The following is a 26,448-nucleotide window of genomic DNA, read 5'->3' on the forward strand; positions in this document are numbered from 1 at the left end:
GCTCAGTTTCTTCTTTCTCCTTCTTATCAGCTTTAATCCGAAGATTCTCTAATCTGCTCAAGAGATCATCCTCAGCATTCTCGCCCATCTTGTTCACATAATTCTCTTCTTCCTTAATATCCTCACTTCGATTTTTCTCCACTTGTTTTTTAGCTTCAGTTCCTGCTAAGTCTTCCTTGTCTATTCTCTTTTGATCCAAATTTTGTATTCCTTCCAACTCGATACGCCGCTTTTCTATTTCCAACTGTTTTGCTTGTTCTTCTTCCGACCGTCTCTTCAATTGAGCTACTTCTTCTTCCTTCCTAAGGATAATCTCCAATTCGCGCTCCAGGTCTTCCTCTTCAATATCTACATTAGCATTAGGGCCGATATCCACTCGCATGGCATCGTCTATTTCTCGTTGATCCGCTAGGGCTTCTGCCACATGATCCAGAGCATCCTGTACAGTATCGACAGTCATTCCCGTTGATGCGAGGACAGACTGAAGGGTTGTGGCTCCAACTTCATATGCTCGTACTATATCGGCATCGCTCTCTGCGCTCTGAAGACGAAGAAGAATTGTGTCCAAAGTTTCAAGTGAATGAAAACGTTTCTCGATCACGGTTTGTAAAGTTCTTTTTTGACGGAGCGCAAACAAAGCCTGAGTTCGTTGCTTACGATTAATATATCCTTTCGCTTGATCGATGAGGCTAAATTAATAAAAAAAACCTTTAGGATATCCATTTCTTCCATAAACCCTTATGTTTTAAAATTTTAACCTATTCTGCTTGGATTCGATATCTTGAATCTGACGATTTAATATACGACATGTCGTCTTGAGCATGAGGATGCCATGGTCCTGCGAGGTTATTTGCTCAAGTTTCTTTTGCTTAAGGGATTTAAATTTGATAATCTAAAGGAGATAAAGTTAGGATGTTTTAACGAAAGAAGTAGCCATATAAATTGATATTAGGTACTAACCATTTCACTATTTTCTGCTATTTCTACATTTAAAGCCTTGTACTCGCTGAAAAGATACGCGATTAAGGCACGTATATCTGTGTCAGAGAGTTTGACTCCGGGAACTGCAACATTTTCAAATTTCTCTTTGAATTCTGAAAACGAAAGAAGATTATCTGTTATGTTATAGGTAATTGAGGAGCTTTGAAACTGAATAACGCGTTCTGCAGCTTTCTATTGACAATAATAAATTTAGAGAATATTTCAAAGATAAATAGCCTATTTTTCATACTCGAATATTTGATGCCACTACGAATTGCTTTCCTAGATCATTTTGTAGCTGGCTTATTCCCCATTTGATAGGAGACAATATACTTGATACTATCCAGGATCCCCAGCCTTGATTTGGTTTTATGTTAATAACATTCTCTAGAGGCAATATATCGCCTGTTTTTAACATTTCTTGCTACGAATTTTACTTAAATTAAAAATGATAAATAGAAGTGGGCAATAAAATTTCAACTCACCAAAACTATCCTTAATCCCATGGGCCGCCCGAATTCTATATGTTCAAATGATGACTCAAGATCAGTTGGATAAAAGCAAAGCACGTCAGTTTGATGAAGTAGTCCGCGTGTGCTGGCTTCCAGTATAACTGAACGCCAGAATCGAACATTAGCATCATATCCATACGGATTTGATGTGCGTAAAGGACCAAAATCAGAATAAAGCGACTGAAGTCTAGATTTAGAAGACCACTCTGGAAGAGTAATAAGAAAATTATGTAGTTCCTTATTAGATGTCATAGATATGAATGGTAAAAATTATGGAATATGTGAAAAAGCGGGAGTGCAATTGAAAAGTCACGTAGAATTGGTGGCTTCACATCTTAACGTCTTTGGATTTTGCTTCTAGACCTTCAATGCTATCTTCATTGCAATAATCATTAACTTGTAATCATTGATTATGGCAGGACCTCCACCGTCCCATTTTAACACATCTCCGAATCTTTCTCTCGCTTTATCTTCTCGCTCACAGTCTACCGTACCACCCCAGCCTCCCCAACCCCGTCAATATGCTTCTCGAGCATGCAAACGGTGTCGTACTAGAAAAGTAAAATGTGATTTTGAATACCCGACTTGCGGCCGTTGCTTGCGGGCAGGATTGCAATGCGAATATGTTGAGACGGTACAAGCAGTAGTGGATGAGCGAAGAGAACTTGAGACATTTCTGGAATCTTTTGGACAAGTACATCTAGTTTGTTTTTTTTTTCATTTTGATAGATGCTGATCTCATATTTCTTTCTAGAAAATCAAAGCCATGTGTGAACGTCTTGAGAGTTTGGAAGAGAATTTGAGGTTAGCGCGCCAGACTTACCTCCTTGAAGATAAAACCCCAGCACAACCGCAGATGGAATACGAGGAGCCTAATTCAAAAAGAATGAGATATGAATAATTTTTATATATGGAGGTTAATTTTTCTGTTGATAGATTGACGCTTCCTTAATCACATTTTGGTCTTTTTGTCTTGTAGTTGGCCAGTATTATTAGTGTTTTTCTCTCTTTTTGTCCTTGGTTTTCTTCTTTTCATTTATATATATATCCTACCTCTTTTCTACTATTGTCTTGTTGAACTCTTTGTATATTTTAGTAGATAATTAAATCATTTTTTTTTCAAATCAAGTTTATCACCATTAATATTACATATTGTCAATCCTTTGCCTTAGGTTTAAACTTGCGCGGCAGCAACTTCATACAAATACGCACCTAGAAGCTTGGTACCGTTTATGTAGTTACTACGGTCCAGCTTTTCATTAATCGAATGAGCACCATCGTCTGCTCTGCCCATTGGAAGTAGCAGCACATTCTTTTTAAGTGCCTCTTGGAAAGTGAGAGTCACTGGGATGGAACCACCTTCGCGGGTAAGTTCTGGCTTCACTTTGTACACACGTTCAACAGCCTTGGCGGCAGCTACATAGTTCCAATGGTTGGGGCTTGTAACCCAAGACGGGCCTGCATGACCACATGTGATGGCGAGTTTGTTTTTAGATCCAAGTCGCTCGAACTCCTGTTCAACGAACTTCGTTACAATCTCTGTAACCTTCTCCGGGTTCATGTTAGGCACCGTTCTGATAGAGAATTTACCAGTGACGCAGGCAGGGATCACTGTTTTCTCGCCACTTGAATAGAAAGCACCTTCCACGCCATGCACCGAGAGAGAGGGATATCTCCAGCGGTGCATAAGGGCATCCTTTGATGATTGATGAATAGTGTTCTTTGACTCGATAGCAGCGTGTATGTCGTCGAGGGAAAAGTCGAGGTTGTTATAAGTTGCGGATTCCTCCTCTTCAAATTAATAAGGTATATTAATTCCCAGTTAATTCGAGTCTCACTCGCAAATAGGTACATACCAGTCAAGGGGGCGACTTCGTCATAGATTCCGGGGATGAGTATTTTGCCATCAGGACTAACAAGCTTACTCATTAGATGCACGAGATCAACCATGGGCTCATGCACTGCGCCTCCGAATACTCCAGAGTGAAGATCCCGACCAGGACCTTCAATTTTCATATGGAAGTAAGAGACACCTCGCAAACCATAGGTGAGAGCCGGTTTTGTAGTTCCGAGCCAACTGGAGAATAGAAAAAAGTGTTGGTAACAGAGCAAAGTTACGATCAATCAGCAAGTATACTGACTAGTTATCACTAATGCACACACAATCAACATCGGCAAAAAATTTGTCTGCTTCACGGTAAATTGCTTCATCCAACCCAACTGAACCACTTTCCTCCATCCCTTCAAAGCACATCTTAAGGTTGACTGGGAGCTCTAAACCAAGTTTCTTGTGAGCCTCAAGCACATTAATCCAACCCAGAATAGGTCCTTTATCATCGCTAGAACCGCGACCAATAAGGCGACCCTGGTCGTCTTCGTGAAGTTCAAATGGCTCTGTATTCCAGCCGTCTTCTTTCAAGGCCTGCAAGTAAACTCAGTATTTTTGTAATAAAACAAAAAGAGATCAAGAAACTTACGGGTTGGACATCAAAATGACCATAGACCAATATGGTCTTTTTATTTTTGTCATTTCCGAAGGAAGCGAGCACAATTGGAGGAAGTGGAATAACTTTACCACCCTTTTCTTGATTTCCAAGGTCAAGCTTCTGGGTGCTGTGTGGTTAAACTAGTTAATAATCTTCTGTAATCAACAACACAATAAGACACCAACCTGGCACCAAGATCTTCCAACTGCTTTACCATCCAATCTGCCATACGAAAAACTTCTGGGCGAAGGTCTACATCTGCACTCACGCTAGATGAATTCAAAAATTAGTATACTGAAGGGCAATAAATAGAGTAGTAATATAAATAGTGTACCTTGGAATAGCCACTGCTTCCCTTAAGCGCTCGACAAAGGCATCCTGGTGCTCATCCACGTATCCAAAAAATTTTTCGACAGACATGTTTAGCAGAATAAATGACACAATACAGGTGAGGGAAAAATAAAACGGAAGTTGAAACGCGATTAGACTCAATTCTTACCGTGGAAAAAAATTCGTAACCATGCCACGTTTGTGCAATGTGTTGCAGTAATTTCAGAACAGACAATTTCTATTAGGAAATACAGTGTCGGGCAACAGAGCTAAGTTGCTCCCGATGGTTCGTACTGCAAAGCAATTTTTTTTTCGGAAAAATATAGGCGGTTTATTACGCGGAATGGAAATACAGCTTTAAGCTGATTAGAAGATAGTATAACTTTATGATTAGGACAGAGATATTGCTTAAAGAAGTGGTATATTATGTAAAGATAATAAGGAAGAAAATCATAGTTTAGCTTTCGCCTTCAACTTCAGTTCTCTCTCAAAGATTCGTAGCATATCGTCAGCAGCTTCTTTAATTGCTTGGTGCATTTTTTCTGCTTGCATTGTTTTGAGACATGCTATATTGAAGTGCATAAACTTATTGTTAAGTGAATAAGCGACCGCGTATCCGTCTGGGACCGTTTCACCCCAGCCGTACCCATCGAAATGTTCGCAAGAAAGTTGAGATGTTGAAAGTGAGTAGTGTGAACTTGAATAATAAGCTGGGTCAGCAAATAAGGATGGTAATGGCTCATTCGGCAGAAGTGATTTGCGAAGACCTTTTTATACAATTAATTTTGCTGAAATTATAATAGAAAGAGCAATGTATTATTTACCCAATAAATGTCGATCGATGGAGCGTCCTTCGAAGCAGTCAATCATATATTTGGTATGGGTCTTACATGCTCTTCGACAGAGTTCAGCTCTCATTATATCCTATTTGAGGAATCAGTTAGCTCTTATTTATAACTATTGATAGACATGCGTCTTACTGTGGCCTTAGGATCGCACATAGATTTTACAAATTTGACCGAGTCTACACTCAGTGTGCGGCATGATTCAGTTCGCCCTCCCTGAAACTTTCGGTGCGTGGCGCTTTCATAAGTTGGGGGGAATTCTCCATGAACCCGGTAATAGGCAAGCTGCATCACCATTTGTGCATATGCATCAGGACTAACACGAAAATTCTTAATGCGCTCTTTTCCATATTTTTCATAAGTGAGAACTTTCACGTCATGTTTTGATGCGTGTATATCGAATCGCCACTGTGCCTCGAATATGATGTCTTGAAATTTCTCGTTGAGCTCAAACTGTAGTAGAGAGGGGAGCCTCAGATTTTTCCGGATAGTTCCCCAATTCATCTCATGTTTCATTGTCCTAAATAATAGGTCTTTAATAAATAAAAAAAAATAGAAAGGAATATAAAAAATTTAAGTATACGTACGCTTGACAAATGAATTTACACATCCGCAGAGTTATCATTCCATCCATCGACGAGTGCTAGCAGTAGGATTTCATATTAAAGTTAAATAATAAGGTAAAATGAGTTAAGCTAGCCTCACCTCGCCAATAAACCCGGCTTTTCCGTTTTCAAACACCACTAGTTGAAATGATTTATCATGGTAGCGATTTCCCCCATCTCCATACCAGAGAGCCCTGCTAATTTCGCAAGGAGTCACAGGTCTGGTGTCATCAAGACAGAGGGTGAAAATAGAACTCTCTATCATGTAGAGATTTGACTCATTTATTTGCGATATTCCCACCAAATGCCTGCGATTCTATTGATGAAAATACGAGTACACTCTGAATATTTAGGGGCACTAACTTTATCAATTTCCTGCCAAAAGCATACCTCTGTCCATACATCACGGTCGTCTGCAGTCAAAACACTGATAGCCATATCTCTCTCTTTGCCAGCATGCTCCATGATGTATTGAAATTGACTAATTCATTAAGAATGTTAATAGAATATTGAAGTATCAGAATTAACATTTATCTTACCTCTCAAGCTCTGCCGCCGACAGCTGCTTCCCATTTTGCATCACATCCACCGCATAGAATTTATTCTGACGAATGACAATAATGTGGTTATGTATTGAAGGATCATATCTGCGTTCATAATCGCTTGGGACGTCAGGAACACGACATGAATTGAACAACCATTTGTAGGTTGACATGCATAGTGGTTCTCTCATGATATGTTCAGGCTCAAGTTTCTCTCTATGGCAGCAGTATTGTTATTATTGTATCCTATCGTACCAAAATATAATAGAACACTTACGTGACCACAAGTCGCCTAAATTCAAGAGCAGCGGTAACAATGCTAGCTGCACGCGCAGCAGGCGATGCCCGTTTAGGGTCATCGCGAAATACGTAGTAATAATTGGAATAAAATGGGAGGGGTTCTCGAAATCCAAAATACATGCTCTCATTGAGCCAATCTTCGAGCCAATTTGCGATATTTGGATCATTTGCTCGGGATAACAGTCTGTTCTGAAGAGTTTCTCCCCACCCTCCCGGCCGCATAAACTCTTCAACCGCTGCTTTAGTACGTGCAAACTCCGAACTTTTAAGCAGTGGTTCCACTGTCCTTAGATATTTTTCCATAGTTTCATGCAGTGAGGGAACGGGGAGTCTTGGTAATGTTTGCTGGAATTTAAACATTGGTCCTGGCTCGTGCACCTTTTCTTCAGGAATATGTTCGGTATTAAATTCACTCCGGAACTCTTCGATCATCGACTTTGTTCGCGATAAACTGGACTCGCTCTTCAAAGGTCTGACCGTCTGAAGGTATTCTGTCACCTTGAGTGGAAGTGTTGATATGCCCATATTAAGTTTACTATGCTTTTGAGAGGCCATCATGGCCGGATCCCAGTATGAAATCTATCGAACAAAGTTAAAAAAGGTAGGCCTGAATGAAGGTTAAGGAATTACTTACCATTATGCTTTATGCTAAGACTTCTTAATGCAGAATAACTCCCAATTCAAATGCAAATGATACAATGATTAGTGAAAAGTATATAAAATGATAAAAAGGAGAGCGAGTGGGAAGCGCACAGAACAGATTTTTTAAGGATGCATGTAATCCGTTTCCTTTTCATCTTCGATTGAAGGAGGTATATATAATATGGTAATGAAACGCGTGTGACTCGCAGGCAACGGTTTTAAATTCCATGCGCATGTAGCTTGGCCGCTGCGAATTAATTAAATTCACATCACAAATTAGACAATTCATACAAGAACAAGAAAAACATATTAAATCACGAAATGATGCCTCCTACACCAAGAAAATAGACGCCCTCGAGCTTCTTTTAAGAAATTTCTCCAAAATAAAACTCGAAACAACTTCATGTATAAAGGAGAATAACTCACATAGTTTTCATAGCATTTTGGAAGCACAATGGGCATCATTTCCTCTTTACTAAAACTAATACTATGAGGAAGCTTTATGTGGAGGACGTAATTTATTTATAAATTACCAATGCACCCCGCTTTATATAATCCCAATGATAGGATATACGGAATTCTTTACAAATATAAGAGCATCCAACCTCATTCAACGCCGTTCTTTACACCCAATATAAAAACGCGTACTGAAAATAGAAAAGAGTAGTCGGACAAGCAAAATGCTGCAAACACCAGTCTAGATATTTATGCGCTCTTTGGTCATCATTTTATATAGTCTAATGAAAGCTTTGAATGCTGTGATGGAATCGCGAGACAAGCTAAAAAAAAAGCTGGCACCATTATTGTGCGACCTCCACACATTTTCCCATCGAGTTGCCTCTGCCCATGCTTTCGTTTCATCGTAGCATTAGAAAATTTATTATATTCGACTTGATTCTTTCTCTACAAATTTTCCTCTGGATGGTGATCGCAAAGAATATTGCTGTCCCAAACTACTATACTACATATATACGATTTATGTCTTAATGGTCTTGCGGATTACCTGTATTATTAACTCCTATATTATCAGATCGAGTATTCGACAGATGCACCCCCAATCTCGCGGAGAATATATTCATCTCCCTTATCCTTTTATTGTTAAAGCTTCTTTTAAAATATTGTTGAAATATCTTTCGCACAATTTGTGTGAAAATTACTCCTCTTTTGCATCTCCCCAAATGAAAAAAAAACTTAAGGAAATGCGTCGAATATGTACATGATTAATGCAACACTATATACTGAATAAAAATTTGTTCAGTATATAGTGTTGCATACTTGGATATTTGATGAATTGCTAACCAACTTACTCAAGTCTTTGGAAAACTAAGTGATCGATCAACCAGTATTTTATTTTTAAATAAAATGATAAGAAATATAGCTCATATCCTATGTATCATTTATTTTCCAACACATTTTCGCAACTTGATGGAAATATGAAAGAAAGTCGAGCGAAGAAAAATGAAAAAGATAAAGCTACAATAAAGTATATTCAATATATGATGATAAATATTGCTGGTAATATTATTCATGATGCCATAACAACTCTTGCTAAAACCCCAACAAGAGAAGCGTTTATGTCCAGTGCTGGCTCAGTCATTTTGTAACTTTCCCGATTATCTTCAAAATGGTCCTTCCCGTCCGGCCCTCCCACAAGTGCCCCAAAAAGAGTGAATTTGTTCGGTAATTTTTTGCTTATATAACTAGTTCCGAGATCGGGACTCTTTGCAGGAACACCTTGGCTACTCGGATGATGGACGTGGGTGGGAGAGCGAGAGTGATCTGCCCCTACTATATACACTCGGTTGGCTATAATTGGACAAATATCGAACACAAGGAGTTAAGAATAGAATTCAACTAGATGAAAAGTGAAATGTCCTACCTGGATTGTCTCCTAAAATATAGTTGACTTGCCCCATGGCAAATGCTACGTGGCTGCATTCATCGTTGTCATTTGCAGCTGCTATTTCCTTGGAGACTAGTACATTGTCGGCATACCAGAAAGCCTGATAGGCAGTGTTCATAGCGATTCCATTCAATCCATCACCCTCCTTGCATAAATCGGCGCAATACAAGCCTCCGGGTGTGAATCCCTTAGGATTGTAAAGTACATCCCTGAAATAATTTTTCATGTATTTACGATATTTGGATTGATTCGAATAAGCGGCAAGTAAGTTAGTGGCGCCGACACTTTTATCATCCCATGTTTGGGCGTGAAAGATAGCCTTTGAAATAAAAAAACAAGAGTTAGCGAAGCCCTTTAGTTCATCCCAAGCCAATCTGAATAATACCTCGCCACTATTCCAGTTGTTCTCGAGCTTGAAGTCTGTATAATATTTTTCGGCTTTTTCCAACCATTGCTTTTCTTTAGTCGCACGATAAATCCATATCGCTCCCCACACTAGCTCATCGCCGTAACCAGAATAGGATGGATACGCATTAGCTCCGCCTCCTCCTTTGATCACTTGCAACTGAATAGCTTTGTTATAATTTCCGCGGTAGTGATCACCAAGCTCGTAGAGTTGAATGGCATGCTTTAGGAGCTTTTTGGAATAGTCCGGGTCCTCCTTACGAAACACCAAGGATGCAGCGGCAAGCGCTGCAGCAGCCTCCGCGACAACTTCAGTCCCTGTGTAACGTTTGCCATCGATCATATAGATCGGTCGTTTGATGGTTTTTGGTTCATTCTCGGGGCTGCCCCAATATCGATGATCCCAATCCGGATCGCCGACTTGGGCAACATAGATTCCAGGCTTAATATGACTTTTTAAGATATAGTCGGTCCCTATCGGTTGAAATTATAAATATTAGTGAGTATAACAACTGAAAAATGGAACAACCCCAAATTGTATTGTGATTAAAATGCTGAAGAAAATTACAAATTTACATACCCCATTTTATGGCTTCACGAATGTATTTCATTTCTCCTGATCTTTGAAATCCTTGAGGATAGTCCACTGCAGCCCAGCTGAGCATGGTCATGGCAAATGAGGATGGGAAACCAAACTTGACGTAATCGCCTGCATCGTAATAACCTCCGGTCAGATTTAGATTTGCTTCAGCACCATCATCAAGATGAGAGGGGTGCCGCCATCTAATTCGTTGATTAGCGGGGAGAGGGCCGGAGCGCTGCGCTTCGTAGAAGAGAATGGCGTTGTGGAGATTTTTACTATATACATTGATCCCTTGTAGCGTTTTGCCTTGGTGCTCCTTAACCTTCGAGTTGTGTTTGTTGCTCTTCTTTCTTCTCTTCTTTGTTGGGTGCACCTTTCTCTTTTCCTTTTTATTCTTAGACTTCTTTTTCTTCTTATCGTCGTTTTCCTCCTCTTTCTCCTCCTGTTTTTCGACCGTCTCGCTCTTTGGTGGGCGGTAGACACCTTTAAAGTGGCCGGCAGGACATGCTAACCGTGGCCTGGAATCATAGGTAGTCAAAGGCTGGAAATCCTCTTCAGAAGGGCCAATTTGCTTTCCTTCGCTAGTGAGCTCACAAATCAACTTCACCAGGGCAATCCTAAGCGTATCCAGAGGTGAGAGGGTCATATTTTTACTTGCGCTACTGCCCCTCGTATTCAGAGGTAGATAGCCTTCCTTCTTGATCCTTCTGATAAACCCGTCAATATCAGTGGATCGACCTGACTCGTCGTTAAATGTGCAAGGAAAAGAGGATATGTTGAGAGGTCGTGCAATCGCGTGTGAGGATATTGTTGGCTTCCATTTTCGTGGTCGCTCTAGGGTGACTGCGGGATGGGTGTGGTTGTGTGAAGGTGCCGTGGTGGTGTGGTTGTGTGTTGGAGCCGCGGCGGTGTGGTTGTAGAATATTGCTGATACTATAAACACAAACAGTATCGCGTTAAGAAGATCCAACATACTGGATGATATGTGTGAATATTTGGCAAAATCTATAATAGTATAGCAAATATAAAGGTCTAAAGTGGGGGATCTGCCTTGATCGATCAATTGCTCTTAAAAAGCCATCTCCTCACACTAAAGGGTGATATAAAGAATAGAAAACTGCATGCAGATAAAAGGGCAAAGGCCAGAGAGCCTATATATGTTTTCATTTTGACGTTATTTGATTTTTTTTGTAATTTCTATTCCGGCCACACTACATTAAAATATTAATCCAATAAACAGGGGCAAAAACTACAGTCTAATTTTAAATGGTATCGATCGTGGCTCAAGGGTAAATATCGAGCGAACGAATCTCGCTCTGAGACCATTTTAAATCCATGTAGAAATACCCTAAGCCAAAAAAAAATTGTGTCGAGAACTTTTCTGAATGCTGTCTAGAACAGTCCAAAAAAAGATATTCAAAGAGGTACTCCTTAGAGAGATATCCAATAACCCCAATTAAATAACAACGAGCTAGGCGTATATAAAGGATTAAACGTGCAATGATGCAGCGGCGCTGAGGGTTAAAGCAAGAGAAGAGAGGATGAAATTGAGATAAATAGGGAAGTGTCCTTATCCTACTCCTCCCTAAAATAGACGTGGCTCACCCTACATCGATTTATTTTTAGGTCGCTATGCTGGCACTTCTATCCTATACCGACACAAGGGTGGCCGTGTCGGCTCATAGGAATAAACTCTATAGTGTGGCTAAGACGGAGGGGGCGCATTAAAAGACACGAGTTCAAGTTGTGCTCTGTAAAATAAATACGCGACCCACGCTATTGGTGCAACTTTAACTTTTCAAGTAAATGAATTCGTTCTCCTTTAACTTATTAATAGCAGTCTCACCCTCCTGTGCAAACTATGTTTTCCGAGGTGTGCGTTATCGCACCTCAGAGGATTCACCATATAGGTTAATAGAAGAGAGGTCATGACTCACTGTAGCCATCTTTAAGCAAGCAAGCAAATAAACATGGATTGATAAAAATTTATACAGAGTTTCCAAATCTTGGCAAGAAGAAAACAAAATAATACATGTAGTAAAAAAGGTATCGACAGCAAGCTAGTTGAAATGAAAGAGAAGTAGTATAGGAGCAGAGGAAGGAAAAGAAGCAGAGGCAAGAGTGGGAATATATGAGCGTGCTCAAAGGTATTTAATATAGTGTTGACAAACTCGCGATAAATATAATATCAGCGCTGCACCCTTTTATAAAATGGAAGACCTCAATACGGCAGCTTCGATACTGGAATCAAAAATACAGTCTAAAAGTATGGGATATCTGCAGCAGCACTTTTAGGGGCAGCATCGCAGCGGTTGGAATGATTCAGGAGAATGCTTGAAATGAGGTGTGCGATGTCCTACCAATAGCACTGTTCATTAGGCCAGTGTCTAGCCCAACATTTAGTGCATACGGGAGGCTCCGATTCGCTGCGCCTGGCCACATAGGTTTCGAACTTGGAAAGTAGGGCTTTAGCACAGTAATGCATTATGAGTTGGGTGAGGTAGCAATGGTACAAGGAGGAGACTCTGCAGTTAAAGAAGAATGGAAGACAGAGGATTAAGAGGATAGTTTCAAAATTAAATGGGCAGCAGATGAGAGAAATGGTCCCAACGGTAGCCGAGACCAGGGCAGGAACAAAAAAGAAGAGGCAAGGAATCAAGTGGACGCCAAGTGGGGATTTATAATTCAGTATGCTGGCTGTCACATCGTACGCGTGAGGGTAATACAGGAATACGTTTGCCTGCATAACTCTTATGGCCAATTAACAAAGCCTGACTAGGGGAGAGAGCATAAGGAAAGTATCGGAGGTGACTTTTGCCAGTGTTTGTTAGTTTGCCTGTGTTCTACTTGGCCACTCGAGATTCATCCAAATACTCGCACAAAACACACTAGCTCCGTAAAAGTAAAAAAAGTAAAAATTCGTACTAAGCAAATTATTGTAAAGTTCTTTTCTTCTTTTGTTTTCTTTCCAACGACTTTTCTGTTCTGTTTTTCTTTTTTAGCAAAGGTTTCCCGGTTTGGGCAGGCTTCAGCCCCCTCTTTTGCCTCTGGCCCTTTTCTGCAGGAATGGTCCATCGATGTGTAAGCGCACGGGTTTGCCTAGGTGTTTTCTTCAGCCGCCGATACTAACCTCTTCAATTGTGGATAGAAATCGGGTGCCGAGCGGAGCGATGCCAAGATCCTTTCCCCCATTTGCCCTAAGCTAACGGATCGAGCAAACAGAGTTCTCTGTGGATTACCTACATCCCGGCTTCTTTCATTTATGCGCTTACTTAAGAAAAGTAGCGATCTAACGAGCCCTCTACTTAGTTGCCCACAGGTTGATCTTGAGTCGATTTCCTTAATGTAGCCACAAACGGGTTTCTTCTGGAAGAGCTCACTCTTCTCCTCAAGAGAAGCAGTGCTTGCAGGGATTTTAATTTAAAAAACAACTAACCCTCCCAAACCCAGCTTAACGACTCTGCCGACTTTTCAATGACGTTAGAATAGCATGACGCGAGTCATATGATAATACCCGCTTACTTTTCATAATCCTCAAGAAATGTTGGTTAGTAATCATGATTAAATGGACATTAGTCCTCATGGGATCTTTCATGATGAAATAATTCAATGTAAAGATGCTGATCATGGAAATTAGAACGTTCTACCCCACCCAGCACCCAATTTATTGATTCGTTCATATCATTATTGTCTATTGGCATTATCTAAAACACCGATATTCCGACTAATGAGTTGCTTTAAACAAACATGTTGCTAGTACCAAGCTGACTACAAAGTTTGTAACCATGAAAAGAGACCGTGTTCTTCTATGGTTAATGTGAAGTCTAGGAATAATTTTGACCTCCCTTGGTCGCTTGGGGTCTTGGCCCACAAAATGAAAAAAAATTGAGCTGACCACGCGAGAGCAATTTTTTCTACCTTAGAACAAATAAGTACTGATTAAGTCACCCAAAAGTTTATTTCGATGCACGAGATCATTGAACTAAGTGTGTTGGCAAATTGAGTAAAGTGCTAGACTTAGTTAGACTCAAGGGAATAGGGAGTCGCCAAGTATATATCATTCCAATTTGATGCCAACATGTCCTTCTCGCTGTGCAGATATGAAATAAACGAAAATTCCCATCGACCACGAATTGATGCTAGCTAATGTATCTTAGCGAAGAACTCGTTCCAAGTTTCACGTCAATCTCCTCGAGTTCTCCACGATGGCTCCTCATTTAAATATGGGTAGTGAAGTGAGAGTTAGAGCACACTACAAGATGTACACATCTTTAATTCTCTCAATACTATAATATGTCCCATTAGTCATGTCAGTAAAGTTCTCTCATGGCATTGGAGACATTTACGCAATATTAGTCTTTAAAGCCTTGTGCGTCGTCATCATACTTAAGCGATTGCTTGTTGACACACTTATCTTTTCATATGATAGTTCTTAGGAAGTCAATCCATGTGTCGTCATTCTTGTCACTATTATTAATACCTGCGATAAGTTGGGATTCGACCGTAACACACATTACCGAGTTGAAAAAACTATGGGCATTTTACAGGAAATAATAGTAATATGAGTGAATATTGAATAAAGAATATTGCGTTTTGAAATGAGATAATAAAACTCGAGGATATAAAAATAATAGAAGTGATTCTTGCCATAAAAGAAACTAGATCAAAGGGTGCAAGAATTAGAACTACAGGAGGCTGATTTCTGACCTCCTTCCTTTGTTTTTTCTTGTTGATATTCTTCCTTTTCTGCAGCCTCTTCCAGGCGGATTGCCTTTGAAAGAGTCTCCTGGGTCTCAATGGTCAATTTCTTATCCTCGCTCTCAAGGATGGCTTCACTGGTAAGTAGGAGGTGCGATAGGGGAAAGAGGTCGCCCCAGATTCGCTCACGGTATTCGAAGGCCACTCCAGCATTGCCCCGCTTGACAAGGTATATTCCTCCATAGATAAACCCGTCGCCAACAAAATTACCGGTGACACCCTACCATTATCAAGGAGACAATTGCAAGTTAGTGATCCAGTGAAAAGTAGAAGGCATCCTTAGAATGGGAATTTACCGATTTTCTGTTTCTGAAGACATGCTTCCACATCTCCGGCTTCAGCCAGTTTGCTTTGGATGCCACACGGAGAGATCCTCCACTATATATATATATATATACATCTTGATTAGTTTCATAAGATCTAAACAGTGCTTAAGTCCATAAATAAGTACCCTAGTGCCTTGTAGAAGCCTTTATTCTCATCCCAGTAAATTTCACCTTTCCAGTAATTGTTATTGAATTCCTCGGCACCCAATCGCTCATGGACCACAGCGAATAAACGGAAGCCCTTTGAGAATAAAAGAAATGTAATGGATCAAAGACTGTAAGTGTAAAACAAGACTGTAGTCTAGAACTTACGAGTCCATTTACAAGTAGATCGCGGTGTTTTGCAATGAGCACTGCTTGCTCTCTGCAAAATTGACATCCAGGCCTTCGGACTAAAATAATGTTTGGATTTTAATTAAATAGGATCAATTATGGGATGCATAATTAAGCGCATTTACCAACGAACACAACTGCGGGTGTGTCTTTCCACAAGTCGCTTGCTTTTATCACCTCATTCTCAGACTCTTGGATGCCCTTAAGAGTGATGTTTTCCAGTTGAGCATAATCAGTGGATGGTTTGGGGATATTGCTCTTAGACATTGTTATTTTTGTTATGATAAACGACGAGAATAATCCACCATCTTTCCTTGGTAACGCTGCTTTTATGTGAATTAACTCGGTACATTTTGTTAACCGTGTTTTTTACTTTTTTGTTCACAATATGCCTTTGTTCCTCCTTTTGTTCGATATATCCGCAATTCCAATTGGACTGGGCCACCATGTCGGTTAAAAATCATGTCACGACACTCCGCCTCGCATCCAAGTGGATTGTAGTTTGCGATTGGCGGACCAAAGGAGAAGAGTGAGCTCATAGACATAGTCATAGTCACGGTTCTCTGCTTTTGAATGATGGGGATGCAACGGTGCTACTTTTCTATTCTATAGAGTCTGATATCTTCCATATCTTTATCCATATGTCTCGAGTTAAGCTATGATCCCATCATTACACAAAACTAGAGTTTAAATGAGTGACTCTTTAAGTCGTAGTCCAATGGGCTTAGCTGCCCCTGTTGTTCATTATGAGGAAACCAGTCATTTTCCAAAATCACCAAGTAGATCCTCCCGCCCATAAAAGCCATTCTTTCCTTAGCTACGCCATCCACGAGGTAGAAGCTGTAAACTACTCGAGAGTTTAATATAGGCTCAGCGTACCTTCTAAATGACTCTGCTAGTTTCGGCCGTATGGGCATTTCTTAGTAAAGAGAAGACCTGGTCTTAGCAATATAGTTAAAACCGGACGCATAAGCCGAAGGAGAGGCAAAAAATAGGCGCCGGCTTTTCCATGACCACTAATAGGCCGAAAATGAAGGCTCGCCAATGGAACTTGTTTATTCTCCCTCTATATTCATTTCTTGATTTTTTAACAACCTCTTATGATCCTTGATGAACGAGGGTGAAGAATCAAAGTCAATATTACGGAGCTTCCGTCTTCAGATCCTATCATTCAGGGTGACAATTCCTCTATTGATTAATTTTCTTCCAAAGTAAGTAGGAAACCCCCTCGGATATTTCTCATCTATCCGCATTGGAATCCAACCAAGGGTCCCATTCATTGGGGCATGTCCATGTGTGTTTTTCGTTGACTAAAACGGACGGGAGAAGGCGGTGGAATTTCCATCGTTTCGAGTTGCGGAATTATTTTCCTGACACTTATATGGGAAGCAATAGAGGCAGGTGGAGCACTTTTTACACAATTGTGACCCGTTCGTTCGCGGGTCCTGAGGAATTGCTAATTTTATGATGGATTACCGGGGAAACAACAATTGATCTGTCAATAGCCCTAGAGCCAAAATATAAATAGCCTGTGGGTGTCCATGGCTCTGCCTTTTTTTTTTTTAATATCAAAAACTTCTTCGCATTTCTTCTACACCACCACTTGCATTTTAGAGCTGTGCTCACCCCTCCTTTTTTACATCTCTCCTTTTTGCATTACATCGCGCCGGCCGCGCATCATTGAACATATTTTGCATCTGCTATCATGAAAACTGCCCCGCTTCTTGTCCTTTTTGTCGCTATTGCTGGCGTTCTTGCCAACCCCGTGCGACGGGAAACCTCCAAGTCCTCTGCTGCCAAGGCCCAAAAGAGTGAGGCCATCAACTCCTCGTCTGCACAATCGAGCAACATCACTGCTCCTTCAGCCGCTGCTCAGCTCAAGAACGAGATGTTTGCGAAAATGAACGCAATGTTCGAGCAACAGACGGTGGCGTTCCGCCGTTCATTCCGCTCCGGCAGAGATCGAGACAATGCAGACCGGATTGTCGATTTGATCCGTCTTCAGCGAGACAATCTTTTCGATGATCTTGAGGATGTATTCGATGATCTCGAGAGATGCGAGATTGAGCTTGATGATCAGGACCGCAATGGCCGCGGCCGTGGAAGAAGCAACAGCAACAGTAACAGTAACGTGGGAAGCAGTGAGAGCCAGAACGAGAATGAGCGCAGGCGCGTCCAATCCCAGAATATCGTTGAATAATCGTGCTCAATTGCCCCCCTTTCCTTTTGTTTAAGGGTATCTCAATTTTACCGACCTTTATATCAGTTTACGATAGCTCTTTTTTTTTCACTTTTATATTTCCCTTGGCATATCATTAAAGCTCATCTATCTTGCATGTAAGTCTTCCAGGCATTCTCCCCTTACCATTCCCAGTCGTAAAGTAAATCAAATAAATTCATACATACGCCTCTACTCAATCCTCCTCCTCCCCCTCCTCAAATCTATTGCGCTGAACTGCAATAGCGGCGGGTAACCACCATTCTTGGATTTTATGTAGCGACTTCTGCTAGCTATTGGGTCCAGAGCTATGCACGGGATCCATCTGGCCCCAATACCGTATCCTCTCAAGAATGCAAGCCCTACTTCAAGACAATTTCAAAACAGCAGTACAATACTTATATTTCGCACTCAAGAGGATATATGAAATTTAACGTGGTATGTACACCTAATCCGAAATATTACAGCTAGGAAGGAAATAGAGAAAGTAATTGGGTACAAATAATAGAGAAACGAGGATTACAAATTGTTTTGGAGGGTGGGGTTACTTAAATAAATATCTAGACAACTTTCTAATTCTAAATCATGGATACCGGTTCGAGTAGCTTGGGTGGTGCGCGCTTCCATGCTCTTCCGCCCAGAGCTCTTCTCCGCGTTCTCCGATTGCATGGGCACCGTGACCGAAAGGCGACTCACCGACTCTTGTGAGGGAGGGCGAGACCGTCCGCGACGCTAAGTCGGGCCCATTTTTCATTATCGATTTCACTTCTCCCAGTTGGTAGGCATTGCTCCATTCTCCTGGCTTGCTGGAGTAGTTTGGGAGGTGGGTCGTGGAGCCACTAGGGTCGTCTGGAATATTGCTCTGTTGGCTGCGCCGAAAAGGGTTGGACATTCCTGACAGACAGGGGCAAAAGAGTTGAACCATCTCAGAGGTGGTGCCGAAGACGCAAAAGATAAAGATGCCAACGAGTGTGCCGGAGAACTCGTCTAGACCGGGATCTCGGCTGGTAACTTGAGTCTCTCGTTCAGGATCAGAGGACCAGGTGGAGACCGTTTCGACTAGAGGGGTGATGGGGTTATTTCATGTCGTTCTACTTGTATATGGAAGAGCTCTAAAACTTACTATTTGCCAGCAATCCTAAGATCCCAATAATCATACAAAAGGTGAGCATCCGAATGCAAAGGCTATCAAGAAAATGGCGGATTAATATATTGTTCGGTGCATTGATACGAGGGAGCATGTGTGATGTGGATGATGCATTACCTTCTCTTGATGCGCGTCTTATGGGGGGTTGAGTAGGAGTCGCCATTTGATCTCGAGGAGGACTTTGTGAAAAATCGACGGCGACGAATGACAATGACCGTGCAGTATACTATGGGAGTCGATGCGAAAAGGTGAGTGAAGGCAGGAGAGGAGTGGGATATGGGGGGTACATACTGGCTAGGACTAGGCCAATCCCGGTCGAAATCATCGATGGAATCATGACAGTAGGTACACGAATGGTGTCAGACGTGATGCAGAATGCGGGGCCAGGGAGGGTCCCGAATCCAGGCTTCTTAAACGACACGCCAAGAGAGATGCCTTGCAGGATGAGGGGAAAGCCCCAGGAGAAAGCGGCATAATAGGGCCACATTTCTCTCTCGCTCCTTTTGATTCTGCGCGAAATCACCACCCAGAGGTTGAAGGCAAGGCAGAGTGCCCTGTTATAGGCGGGGCGGTTAGTATCTCAAATGAGGAAGCATTAAATATTGAAGAGGCGGGTAGTAACTGACCAAAATGACGTGATATTGTGCACATAGTCCTCAAGATAAGCCTGGAGTACACAGAGAGGCTTTCCGCCTATCGACTTAATATCTGAGCCGTAGGGCAATGCCGTGAGCAGTTCTACTATGCTAAGTATTAAGGCAGACGTGCTCAGACCAATCAGGGTTAATGAGGTGCTGCGCTTGAGGAGCGAAATGAGGAGAGCAACGCTCAGTATAAGTGAGATAAACTGCAGGGCTATATAGAACGACAGAAGAGGGGCGTAGAACGGCATATTCAGACAATGGTTATGACATAGGATTCAAATGACGAAGGCGAATGGGGAGCAATGAGCCTCGAAAGCACGGGAGTGAGATCTCTATAGCGGTGACGGAGGGTAGAAGAGGAGCAAGGGGGGGAGGAAAAAGGAAAAGAAATAGAAGGCGAGCAGGGGAGAGCGAGAGGGGGGAGAAAATAAATAACGGCAACACACTAGAAGCTAGAGAAAAGAGAAGACTTATCCCATTTCTTGGTAAAGGAGTAGGGAGGGTGCACGGACTTTCCGCGCTGCAGATACTTTAAATGCCGTCGCTGAGATCACAAAACAATCCACACTCTCTAATCCGTTATTTATTTCGCCCTTCAGCTCTCTTCGGGAAACGCCTCCCTGTGATTGGTGCACGCGAAGGGAAAAAGAATTATTTCTTCAGATGGCTGAATTTTTGTTCAAGAGCACACTGCGGCGCACGTACTACGCTCAACGACCTGAAAAGAGCTCACAAGAACAACTCTAATTTATGGTTGCCTGCCGGTTGCCGCTGATTCACACCGCAATTAGCTTCGCCATAGGCAGCCACCCTCGCGAGATCCGCCGCAGCCCGCCGCGAATTGCTGCGCGCAGAGGAGGGGGGCCGCGCGCGCGAGCGCGAGCCCTCGGCTGCAAGTTCTAGCGTGGGTTTCCCAAGTCACCGCTTTCGAACCCCGTTAAGGCAAATGTCCGAAGCCCGGTGATACAATCGAGGAGGGGAAAAGCGCTTGAACCCAGTCGCAGACTGAGTTCACAGGTACACTTCAAGAATCTCAGTCGCACCTAGCTCAAATTTTGCCGGCTGCTCTACAGGAGCGGGCGGCCATTATCCGTTCCCCTTCTCCTAATAAGCGCTCGCATTAGCTCGAGCCGGGGGCATTCCTGGGGAAACCCTTTATTTAGAATGCTTCCATAGACCGCCGCTCCTCTCGGCCCGTGTGCCGTGTCTACTTTGTATATTGGAATGGCAGCACTTGTTGCCGTGAACCATGTTGTATTGTCTCCACCCGCTTCTGCCTTCCTTCTAAACTCTACTTCGCACTACCATGCGAACGCCTCCAGCTTCCACACAAAGCTTCCTCTCCCAGCGTCATCGGCAAGACGGATATTCCGTTTGCCCGGCCATGTTGCGCAATGGTAGCTGCTCATGGCGCTGCGCATGGCGCTGCTCTAGCCACTAGTCTGGCCAGAGCTGCAGAAGAGCGCCCTAGTTCAGAAACCAGTGCAAGGGGAGGCTGGCTGAGTCGAATCCCTCGAGCATCATTTCAAAATTAAGGTTATAGTGAAGAAGATCGCTACCGGAGTTCGAGCGGCCCGCGTCGGTCCAGTACACAAATATTGGCTGCGCCAAACTCCGCACCCCCTCCTGTTGTGCAGGCCTACTTGGCGCGTTGACACCGCTCTAAGGCCTGATAAACGGCGGGAGCGGGCAAGCATGTCGCCCTCTCCATTAGGAGGAAAGAGCGAAGCTTGGGCCCTCATCCGCAACTCCTAAAGTTTTCTCCTGTCATGGATTAAGAAGACATTGCCGCTTCAGGATTAGCGTTTTCGTCATTCTCGAAAGATGCTTTATTGGAAGGCTTAAAACGTACACATGAAAACGCACCCTTGCTGCGGAGAATAGCATTATCACGAGACTCTAGCGACATTGCAATGATAATCTAAACTTTGCCTATTGTTCAAGGGGCCACCTGTATACAGAGGTAGAGTTAGAATTGCGGGGAGGGGGGAACTGGGCTTGTCCTTCAAACGGTAATAGACTCTGGTCTACCACTAAATTCGGGCTAATGGTATAGAGAATACGCTTAATTTGGTGCCTCAACAGAAGCGCCCAACAAGGTTCCGGTCAACAAAAAGGGTATATTAAGTAATCATGGAATAATTTAAGCACTTGGGGATGGGAATAGGTTAAAAAACATGATCAATAGTTGCAGTGATAAAATCAAGGAGAAAGTAAAATAAAAGAAAGTGTCGATAGGGATGTATTTATCAGATGGGGGTTTAACGCAGTACCAGCCGCGCAAATTGGCTCTTGATTTCACCCGTCTTCTTCACTTGGAGGCCACTTGGCTAGCGAATACTCGGCCCACGCCGGCATCTCCCTCAACCCGTTGGGCTTATCTTCGTGCCCATAATTTACATCCGCCATCCTCCGTAGTTGATTCAATAGTCTTGACGCCTCTGCAAACCAATGGTCTCGTTCTCTCTTCAAGTCAAGTTTCTGGAGCTGAAGCTCTTGTATCTGCAGGTTTAGGTTTTGGTTAATCTTATCAAGCTCGAGTGCTGCCCGCCGAGATTCCTCGAGCTCATCCCGAAGCTGCTCACGTTCTCGAAGAAGGCGATTGCTCTGTTTAACCCAGATGAACGGATTGCCAATACTATTGTCGAGAGAGGAGAGTGAGAGTCGTTTGCTGCTGTGGTCAATTGAGGGAGTAGAGGGAGGGGGAGGATCACATGGAGCGGAGGAATCGCTGTATAGCCCATATTTGTGTAAAAGAGCCTTGAAATCAAGGCCGTTGGCGGTTGCGGTGGAAGGGGAGTGGGCTGGCTCTGTTTTGGACCGAGAAGGCGGCGGAAGTGAAAGCCGCTTGTAATGCTTTTCTTTATGCTTCGATTCAGGGGTTCTGATCTATAATTAAAAAAAATTGTGTAAATAGAATCATGTTACCAATATTAGTACGGCTAGGTTGAACCTTGGGATATCCATCGGATGAATCATAGTTACTATTGAGTATAATGAAGACGGTCAGCCCATTGGATTAAGAGTATGGCCAGCAGGTACTCTGAGAATATAAAATAAAAAAACTTGTGTACCTTTCAGGTATAGTTCCAAGCGTATCACCACTGGTTAACGAACATATGCTTGTCCTTGCATTGGAAGTTATATTCGAAGATCCGGAGGAAGATGCTGAAGTAGAACGGTGCCGATACTCGCTTGAAGTGCGGCGCAATTTGCACTCTTCATCTCCGTTGGCAGGAGGCCTTTGTTGAAATGAGTAAGAACGTCGGAGAAAGCGCTGAACATCGACATCAGTTAATTCAGGGGGGGTATCGGTGATGATAGAACTGCGTCGTCTTTGAAAGTTTCGTAGCTATTTGAAATAGCATATGTTAGTCTAACCAAGCAAAAAAAAGCAGCAAGCATTATGCTCACACCTTTCGTCGAGCAGCTGCAAGAAGCTCTTCACGGGACAAGGTATCTCTTTGACCATCTGGTATCATTCTTTATATGTTTTAAAAATGGAGTTACTAAGATTGAAAAGTGTTAATTGTAGGATGCATCGGGAGTGAGCAGTGGGTGGATTATGAAAGAGATGAGCAAATACTGAGGAGGTATAATTAAAGTTTGCAACGGACGCAGTGCTTTGTGGTGCGTCACAAGAGTGGCGCAGTGGCCCTTCTAACCAGTCACAATTTTACACGAAAATGTCTGAAATTCTTCTCTGCTTTTCTTTTTCTATTTCTCGCAATTCCCCCAGGTACATCTTCTCATTATTGCCAAATGAGATACCCAAAGTTCTTCTTTCTCTTTCTAGCAGTCTTATGTCTGCTTAGTGTTGCTCGAGCAGATAATGCATCGACGGCTAACGAGGAGGAGGTAATACTGCCCAGCCTGACTCCTGAGCAGCAAGAGAAACTCAAGACCACCGAAGAGACCTTCCAGTTTCAGGTAAGAAATGGCGAGGCCAAGCTGAAGAAGAAGAGGGATCCAAGGTTAGGATGTGAGCACCGACCGCTGACGTCGCAACTTCATTCCCCTTTTTAGGCTGAAGTGAGCCGACTGATGCATCTCATTATCAATTCTCTCTACAAAACCCGCGAAATTTTCCTCCGTGAACTCATCTCAAACGCGTCCGATGCTCTCGACAAGATTCGCTTTTTGGCACTCACGGATAAAGACGCTCTTTCCACGAACCCGACCCTGAATATCACAATTGCTGCGGATAAAAAAAGGCGAACCTTGACCATCACAGACTCTGGTATAGGCATGACCAAGCAGCAATTACGCGATAATCTCGGTACCATCGCTAAGTCTGGAACATCTGAGTTTATCGCCGCGCTTGAGGAGAATAAGAACAAAGGAGTTGCGGACTCGTCCAATCTTATTGGTCAATTCGGGGTGGGATTCTACTCGGCTTTCTTGGTTGCAGACCGCATAGTAGTCGCGTCAAAACACAACAATGACCCCGTCCAGCATATTTGGGAGTCCCGTGCAGTCAATGACTTTAAGATTGCTGAGGATCCGCGTGGAAATACCCTTGGCCGTGGAACACAGATCACGTTGCATTTTAAGGAAGATGCGGTCGAGTTCTTGGGGGAAGAGGTGCTGCAGGGTCTTGTGGGGAAGTATTCGGAGTTCATCAACTTCCCCATCTATCTTCAGGTGACCCGTAAGGAAGTCGTGAAGAAAGATGAGGCTGCCAAGGAGGAGAAGGAGAGTGCAGAGGAGTCGGAGGATGAGGTGAAGGTGGAGGACGCCAAGAAGGAAAAGGGACCAGAGGAAACGGTTGAGGTAAAGCAATGGGAGCTGATGAACACCCAGAAGCCGATCTGGATGCGAGACTCGAAGGAGGTGACGAAAGAGGAGTACCACGAATTTTACAAAACGTTGACAAAAGATTTCAACGATCCCATCACATATTCACATCTTAAAGGTGAGGGGGAAGTTGACTTCCGTGCCCTCCTGTACATTCCCTCGAAGGCCCCCTCCCAATTCTACTCCCAACAGTCTGGGGAGACTCGCAACGTGAAGTTGTTTGTGAAGCGTGTGTTCATCACGGATGAGTTTGGCGAGGAGGGCTTTTTGCCACGCTATCTCAAGTTCATACGCGCTCTGGTCGACGCAGATGACTTGCAACTCAATGTATCACGCGAGACGCTGCAGCAACACAAAGCTCTGCGTTTCATCAAGCGTTATCTGACCAAGAAAGCCCTGGACTTGGTTGCCGCGCTGGGTCGAACCGAGGACTACCCCGCCTTTCTAAAAGAATTCGGCACCTCCCTCAAGCTCGGAATCATTGAGGATAACGAAAACCGCGCAAAGCTTGCGAAGTTGCTCCGGTTCCCGACCAGCAAGTTTTCCGATGGCAATCTCACCTCGCTCGAAGATTATGTATCACGCATGCGTGAGGGTCAAAACATGATCTACTATTTGGGTGGAGGATCCCTTGACGAGGTGAGGCAGTCGCCGTTTTTGGAGCGGTTGTTGCAACGAGGATATGAGGTCTTGTTCATGGTGGAGCCCATCGATGAGATTTTGCTTTCATACATGCCAGCCTATGACGGAAAAATGTTCCACAACCTTGCGAAGGGAGAACTGAAACTGAAGGAGGATGAGGCCGAGGATTCCAAGAAGAAGGAGGAGGAATTGAAGACCCGATTCAAGCCATTGGTGGAGTGGTTGCAAACGGTTTTAAGTGACTACGTTGAAAAGGGTAAGTTAAATTGACAGTTCCTATTTAATGTGTTACCACCCCGGGGTTATTCATGGATTACACCATCACACTAGTGACCATTTCAAACCGGTTGACCACGTCGCCGTGCGCCATCGTTGCGGCCGACTTTGGCTGGTCCGGGAATCTGGAGCGGATCATGGCGGCGCAGGCACTGCAACAGAAGGACGAGATGGCTCATCAGGTGGTGATGGGGATGAAGAAGCGGCTTGAAATTAATCCCTACCACCCGGTTATCTCAGAGCTCCTCCGGAGTGTCGAGGATGGTGAAGCTACGCAGGAGACGCGCGAGCTCGCCGTTGTATTATATGAGACCACTGCGATTCGCAGCGGTTACATGATCAAGGATCCGTTGCGGTTTGCGTCCCGCGTGGAGGCCCTCATTCGGAGTAATCTGGGGGTTGGCCTGGAGGCGAAGGCTGAGGTCCCATCTTCTCCAGCGCCCTCGGAAAGCGAGACCGGTAAGGACACGGCGGCCAAGAAGGTAGCTGAGGAAAAAGGGAAGCCGGAGGAGGCGAAGGACGATGACTGGGACGCTTGGGAGAAGCAGCTGACCGAGGACGAGAAGGGGAACGAGAAGGGGAACGAGAAGGAAAAGAAGCCGGAGCACGATGAACTGTAGAGGACCCCGTATGCGGGGGAATAGACCTTTAATTGTATTGAAAGTGTCATGAATTTGTTCATAAATAGTAAAGACTTTGAATTCACACCATGAATGGAAAAATAGCAGAGCTCCTGTGCGGGTGGGGAGGGGAGAGGAAGAAGGGGAAGCCCCGCCGTCCCACATGAGACGTACCAGGGATTCTACTGCGCCGGTGTGAGCAACATAGGAAATGAAACCAAGGTTGGACAAGGCGCGATTCTTGTTTCCTAATGAGAGGAGGATTCTGGTGTTACCCCATTCAGAAGTTCGGGCAAAATGGGATTCGTCCCGAGTTAAAGTTATTACTCGAGACAGGGTTGTGCATTAGGTCACTTGCCGCACAGGCTCTTGACGCTTTTGGCCGCCCGCGAATGGGGGAGTGCGAATAATGTCCGAAAAGGAAGGAGGGCCTTAATCGGGAGAGGCTCCACTGGAAAGGACTGATTCAGGCGATCTCCCTCTAGACTTTGATTGTCCTTTATAAACCCAAGCCGGTCTATTTTCCTTTTCCTCGACTAGCCCTGCCTTACCT

At 43.4% G+C, this 26,448-nt stretch overlaps 11 protein-coding genes across 11 annotated transcripts; 4 read left to right on the forward strand and 7 right to left on the reverse strand.

Moving 5' to 3' along the window:
* Window positions 1-1,905: 1,905 nt before the first annotated feature.
* On the forward strand, window positions 1,906-2,394 carry VTP21DRAFT_1792 (uncharacterized protein; the record flags this gene model as incomplete). The annotated part of the gene is made up of 2 exons (XM_069391917.1): window positions 1,906-2,187; window positions 2,248-2,394. 2 exons carry the CDS (start codon window positions 1,906-1,908, stop codon window positions 2,392-2,394), a joined length of 429 nt encoding a protein of 142 aa, XP_069251128.1.
* Window positions 2,395-2,667: 273 nt separating this feature from the next.
* On the reverse strand, window positions 2,668-4,399 carry VTP21DRAFT_1793 (uncharacterized protein; the record flags this gene model as incomplete). Its single annotated transcript, XM_069391918.1, has 6 exons — window positions 2,668-3,284; window positions 3,350-3,570; window positions 3,635-3,915; window positions 3,971-4,106; window positions 4,165-4,248; window positions 4,314-4,399. The coding sequence occupies 6 exons, from the start codon at window positions 4,397-4,399 to the stop codon at window positions 2,668-2,670; spliced, it is 1,425 nt and encodes a 474-aa protein (XP_069251129.1).
* Window positions 4,400-4,759: 360 nt separating this feature from the next.
* On the reverse strand, window positions 4,760-7,238 carry VTP21DRAFT_1794 (uncharacterized protein; the record flags this gene model as incomplete). The annotated part of the gene is made up of 9 exons (XM_069391919.1): window positions 4,760-5,076; window positions 5,134-5,233; window positions 5,290-5,674; window positions 5,742-5,797; window positions 5,860-6,075; window positions 6,150-6,240; window positions 6,299-6,517; window positions 6,579-7,180; window positions 7,236-7,238. The coding sequence occupies 9 exons, from the start codon at window positions 7,236-7,238 to the stop codon at window positions 4,760-4,762; spliced, it is 1,989 nt and encodes a 662-aa protein (XP_069251130.1).
* Window positions 7,239-8,768: 1,530 nt separating this feature from the next.
* Window positions 8,769-11,107, reverse strand: VTP21DRAFT_1795 (uncharacterized protein; the record flags this gene model as incomplete). The annotated part of the gene is made up of 4 exons (XM_069391920.1): window positions 8,769-9,049; window positions 9,123-9,465; window positions 9,532-10,025; window positions 10,132-11,107. 4 exons carry the CDS (start codon window positions 11,105-11,107, stop codon window positions 8,769-8,771), a joined length of 2,094 nt encoding a protein of 697 aa, XP_069251131.1.
* Window positions 11,108-12,490: 1,383 nt separating this feature from the next.
* On the reverse strand, window positions 12,491-12,880 carry VTP21DRAFT_1796 (uncharacterized protein; the record flags this gene model as incomplete). The annotated part of the gene is made up of 1 exon (XM_069391921.1): window positions 12,491-12,880. The coding sequence occupies one exon, from the start codon at window positions 12,878-12,880 to the stop codon at window positions 12,491-12,493; it is 390 nt and encodes a 129-aa protein (XP_069251132.1).
* A 1,917-nt stretch (window positions 12,881-14,797) lies between these two features.
* VTP21DRAFT_1797 (uncharacterized protein) lies at window positions 14,798-15,818 on the reverse strand (the record flags this gene model as incomplete). The annotated part of the gene is made up of 5 exons (XM_069391922.1): window positions 14,798-15,112; window positions 15,189-15,270; window positions 15,344-15,459; window positions 15,531-15,610; window positions 15,677-15,818. 5 exons carry the CDS (start codon window positions 15,816-15,818, stop codon window positions 14,798-14,800), a joined length of 735 nt encoding a protein of 244 aa, XP_069251133.1.
* Window positions 15,819-17,256: 1,438 nt separating this feature from the next.
* VTP21DRAFT_1798 (uncharacterized protein) lies at window positions 17,257-17,751 on the forward strand (the record flags this gene model as incomplete). The annotated part of the gene is made up of 1 exon (XM_069391923.1): window positions 17,257-17,751. One exon carries the CDS (start codon window positions 17,257-17,259, stop codon window positions 17,749-17,751), a length of 495 nt encoding a protein of 164 aa, XP_069251134.1.
* Window positions 17,752-18,352: 601 nt separating this feature from the next.
* On the reverse strand, window positions 18,353-19,808 carry VTP21DRAFT_1799 (uncharacterized protein; the record flags this gene model as incomplete). The annotated part of the gene is made up of 5 exons (XM_069391924.1): window positions 18,353-18,828; window positions 18,893-18,954; window positions 19,034-19,142; window positions 19,208-19,470; window positions 19,543-19,808. 5 exons carry the CDS (start codon window positions 19,806-19,808, stop codon window positions 18,353-18,355), a joined length of 1,176 nt encoding a protein of 391 aa, XP_069251135.1.
* A 44-nt stretch (window positions 19,809-19,852) lies between these two features.
* On the forward strand, window positions 19,853-21,315 carry VTP21DRAFT_1800 (uncharacterized protein; the record flags this gene model as incomplete). Its single annotated transcript, XM_069391927.1, has 4 exons — window positions 19,853-20,053; window positions 20,363-20,464; window positions 20,724-21,030; window positions 21,104-21,315. 4 exons carry the CDS (start codon window positions 19,853-19,855, stop codon window positions 21,313-21,315), a joined length of 822 nt encoding a protein of 273 aa, XP_069251136.1.
* Window positions 21,316-21,858: 543 nt separating this feature from the next.
* VTP21DRAFT_1801 (uncharacterized protein) lies at window positions 21,859-23,042 on the reverse strand (the record flags this gene model as incomplete). Its single annotated transcript, XM_069391928.1, has 4 exons — window positions 21,859-22,449; window positions 22,514-22,544; window positions 22,635-22,912; window positions 22,977-23,042. 4 exons carry the CDS (start codon window positions 23,040-23,042, stop codon window positions 21,859-21,861), a joined length of 966 nt encoding a protein of 321 aa, XP_069251137.1.
* A 280-nt stretch (window positions 23,043-23,322) lies between these two features.
* On the forward strand, window positions 23,323-25,895 carry VTP21DRAFT_1802 (uncharacterized protein; the record flags this gene model as incomplete). The annotated part of the gene is made up of 3 exons (XM_069391929.1): window positions 23,323-23,490; window positions 23,587-25,255; window positions 25,330-25,895. The coding sequence occupies 3 exons, from the start codon at window positions 23,323-23,325 to the stop codon at window positions 25,893-25,895; spliced, it is 2,403 nt and encodes an 800-aa protein (XP_069251138.1).
* Between the last annotated feature and the right edge of the window lie 553 nt (window positions 25,896-26,448).

This window comes from Calcarisporiella thermophila (assembly GCF_041956535.1).
Source record: "Calcarisporiella thermophila strain CBS 279.70 unplaced genomic scaffold VTP21scaffold_12, whole genome shotgun sequence".
Taxonomy (NCBI): Eukaryota; Fungi; Calcarisporiellomycota; class Calcarisporiellomycetes; order Calcarisporiellales; family Calcarisporiellaceae; genus Calcarisporiella; species Calcarisporiella thermophila.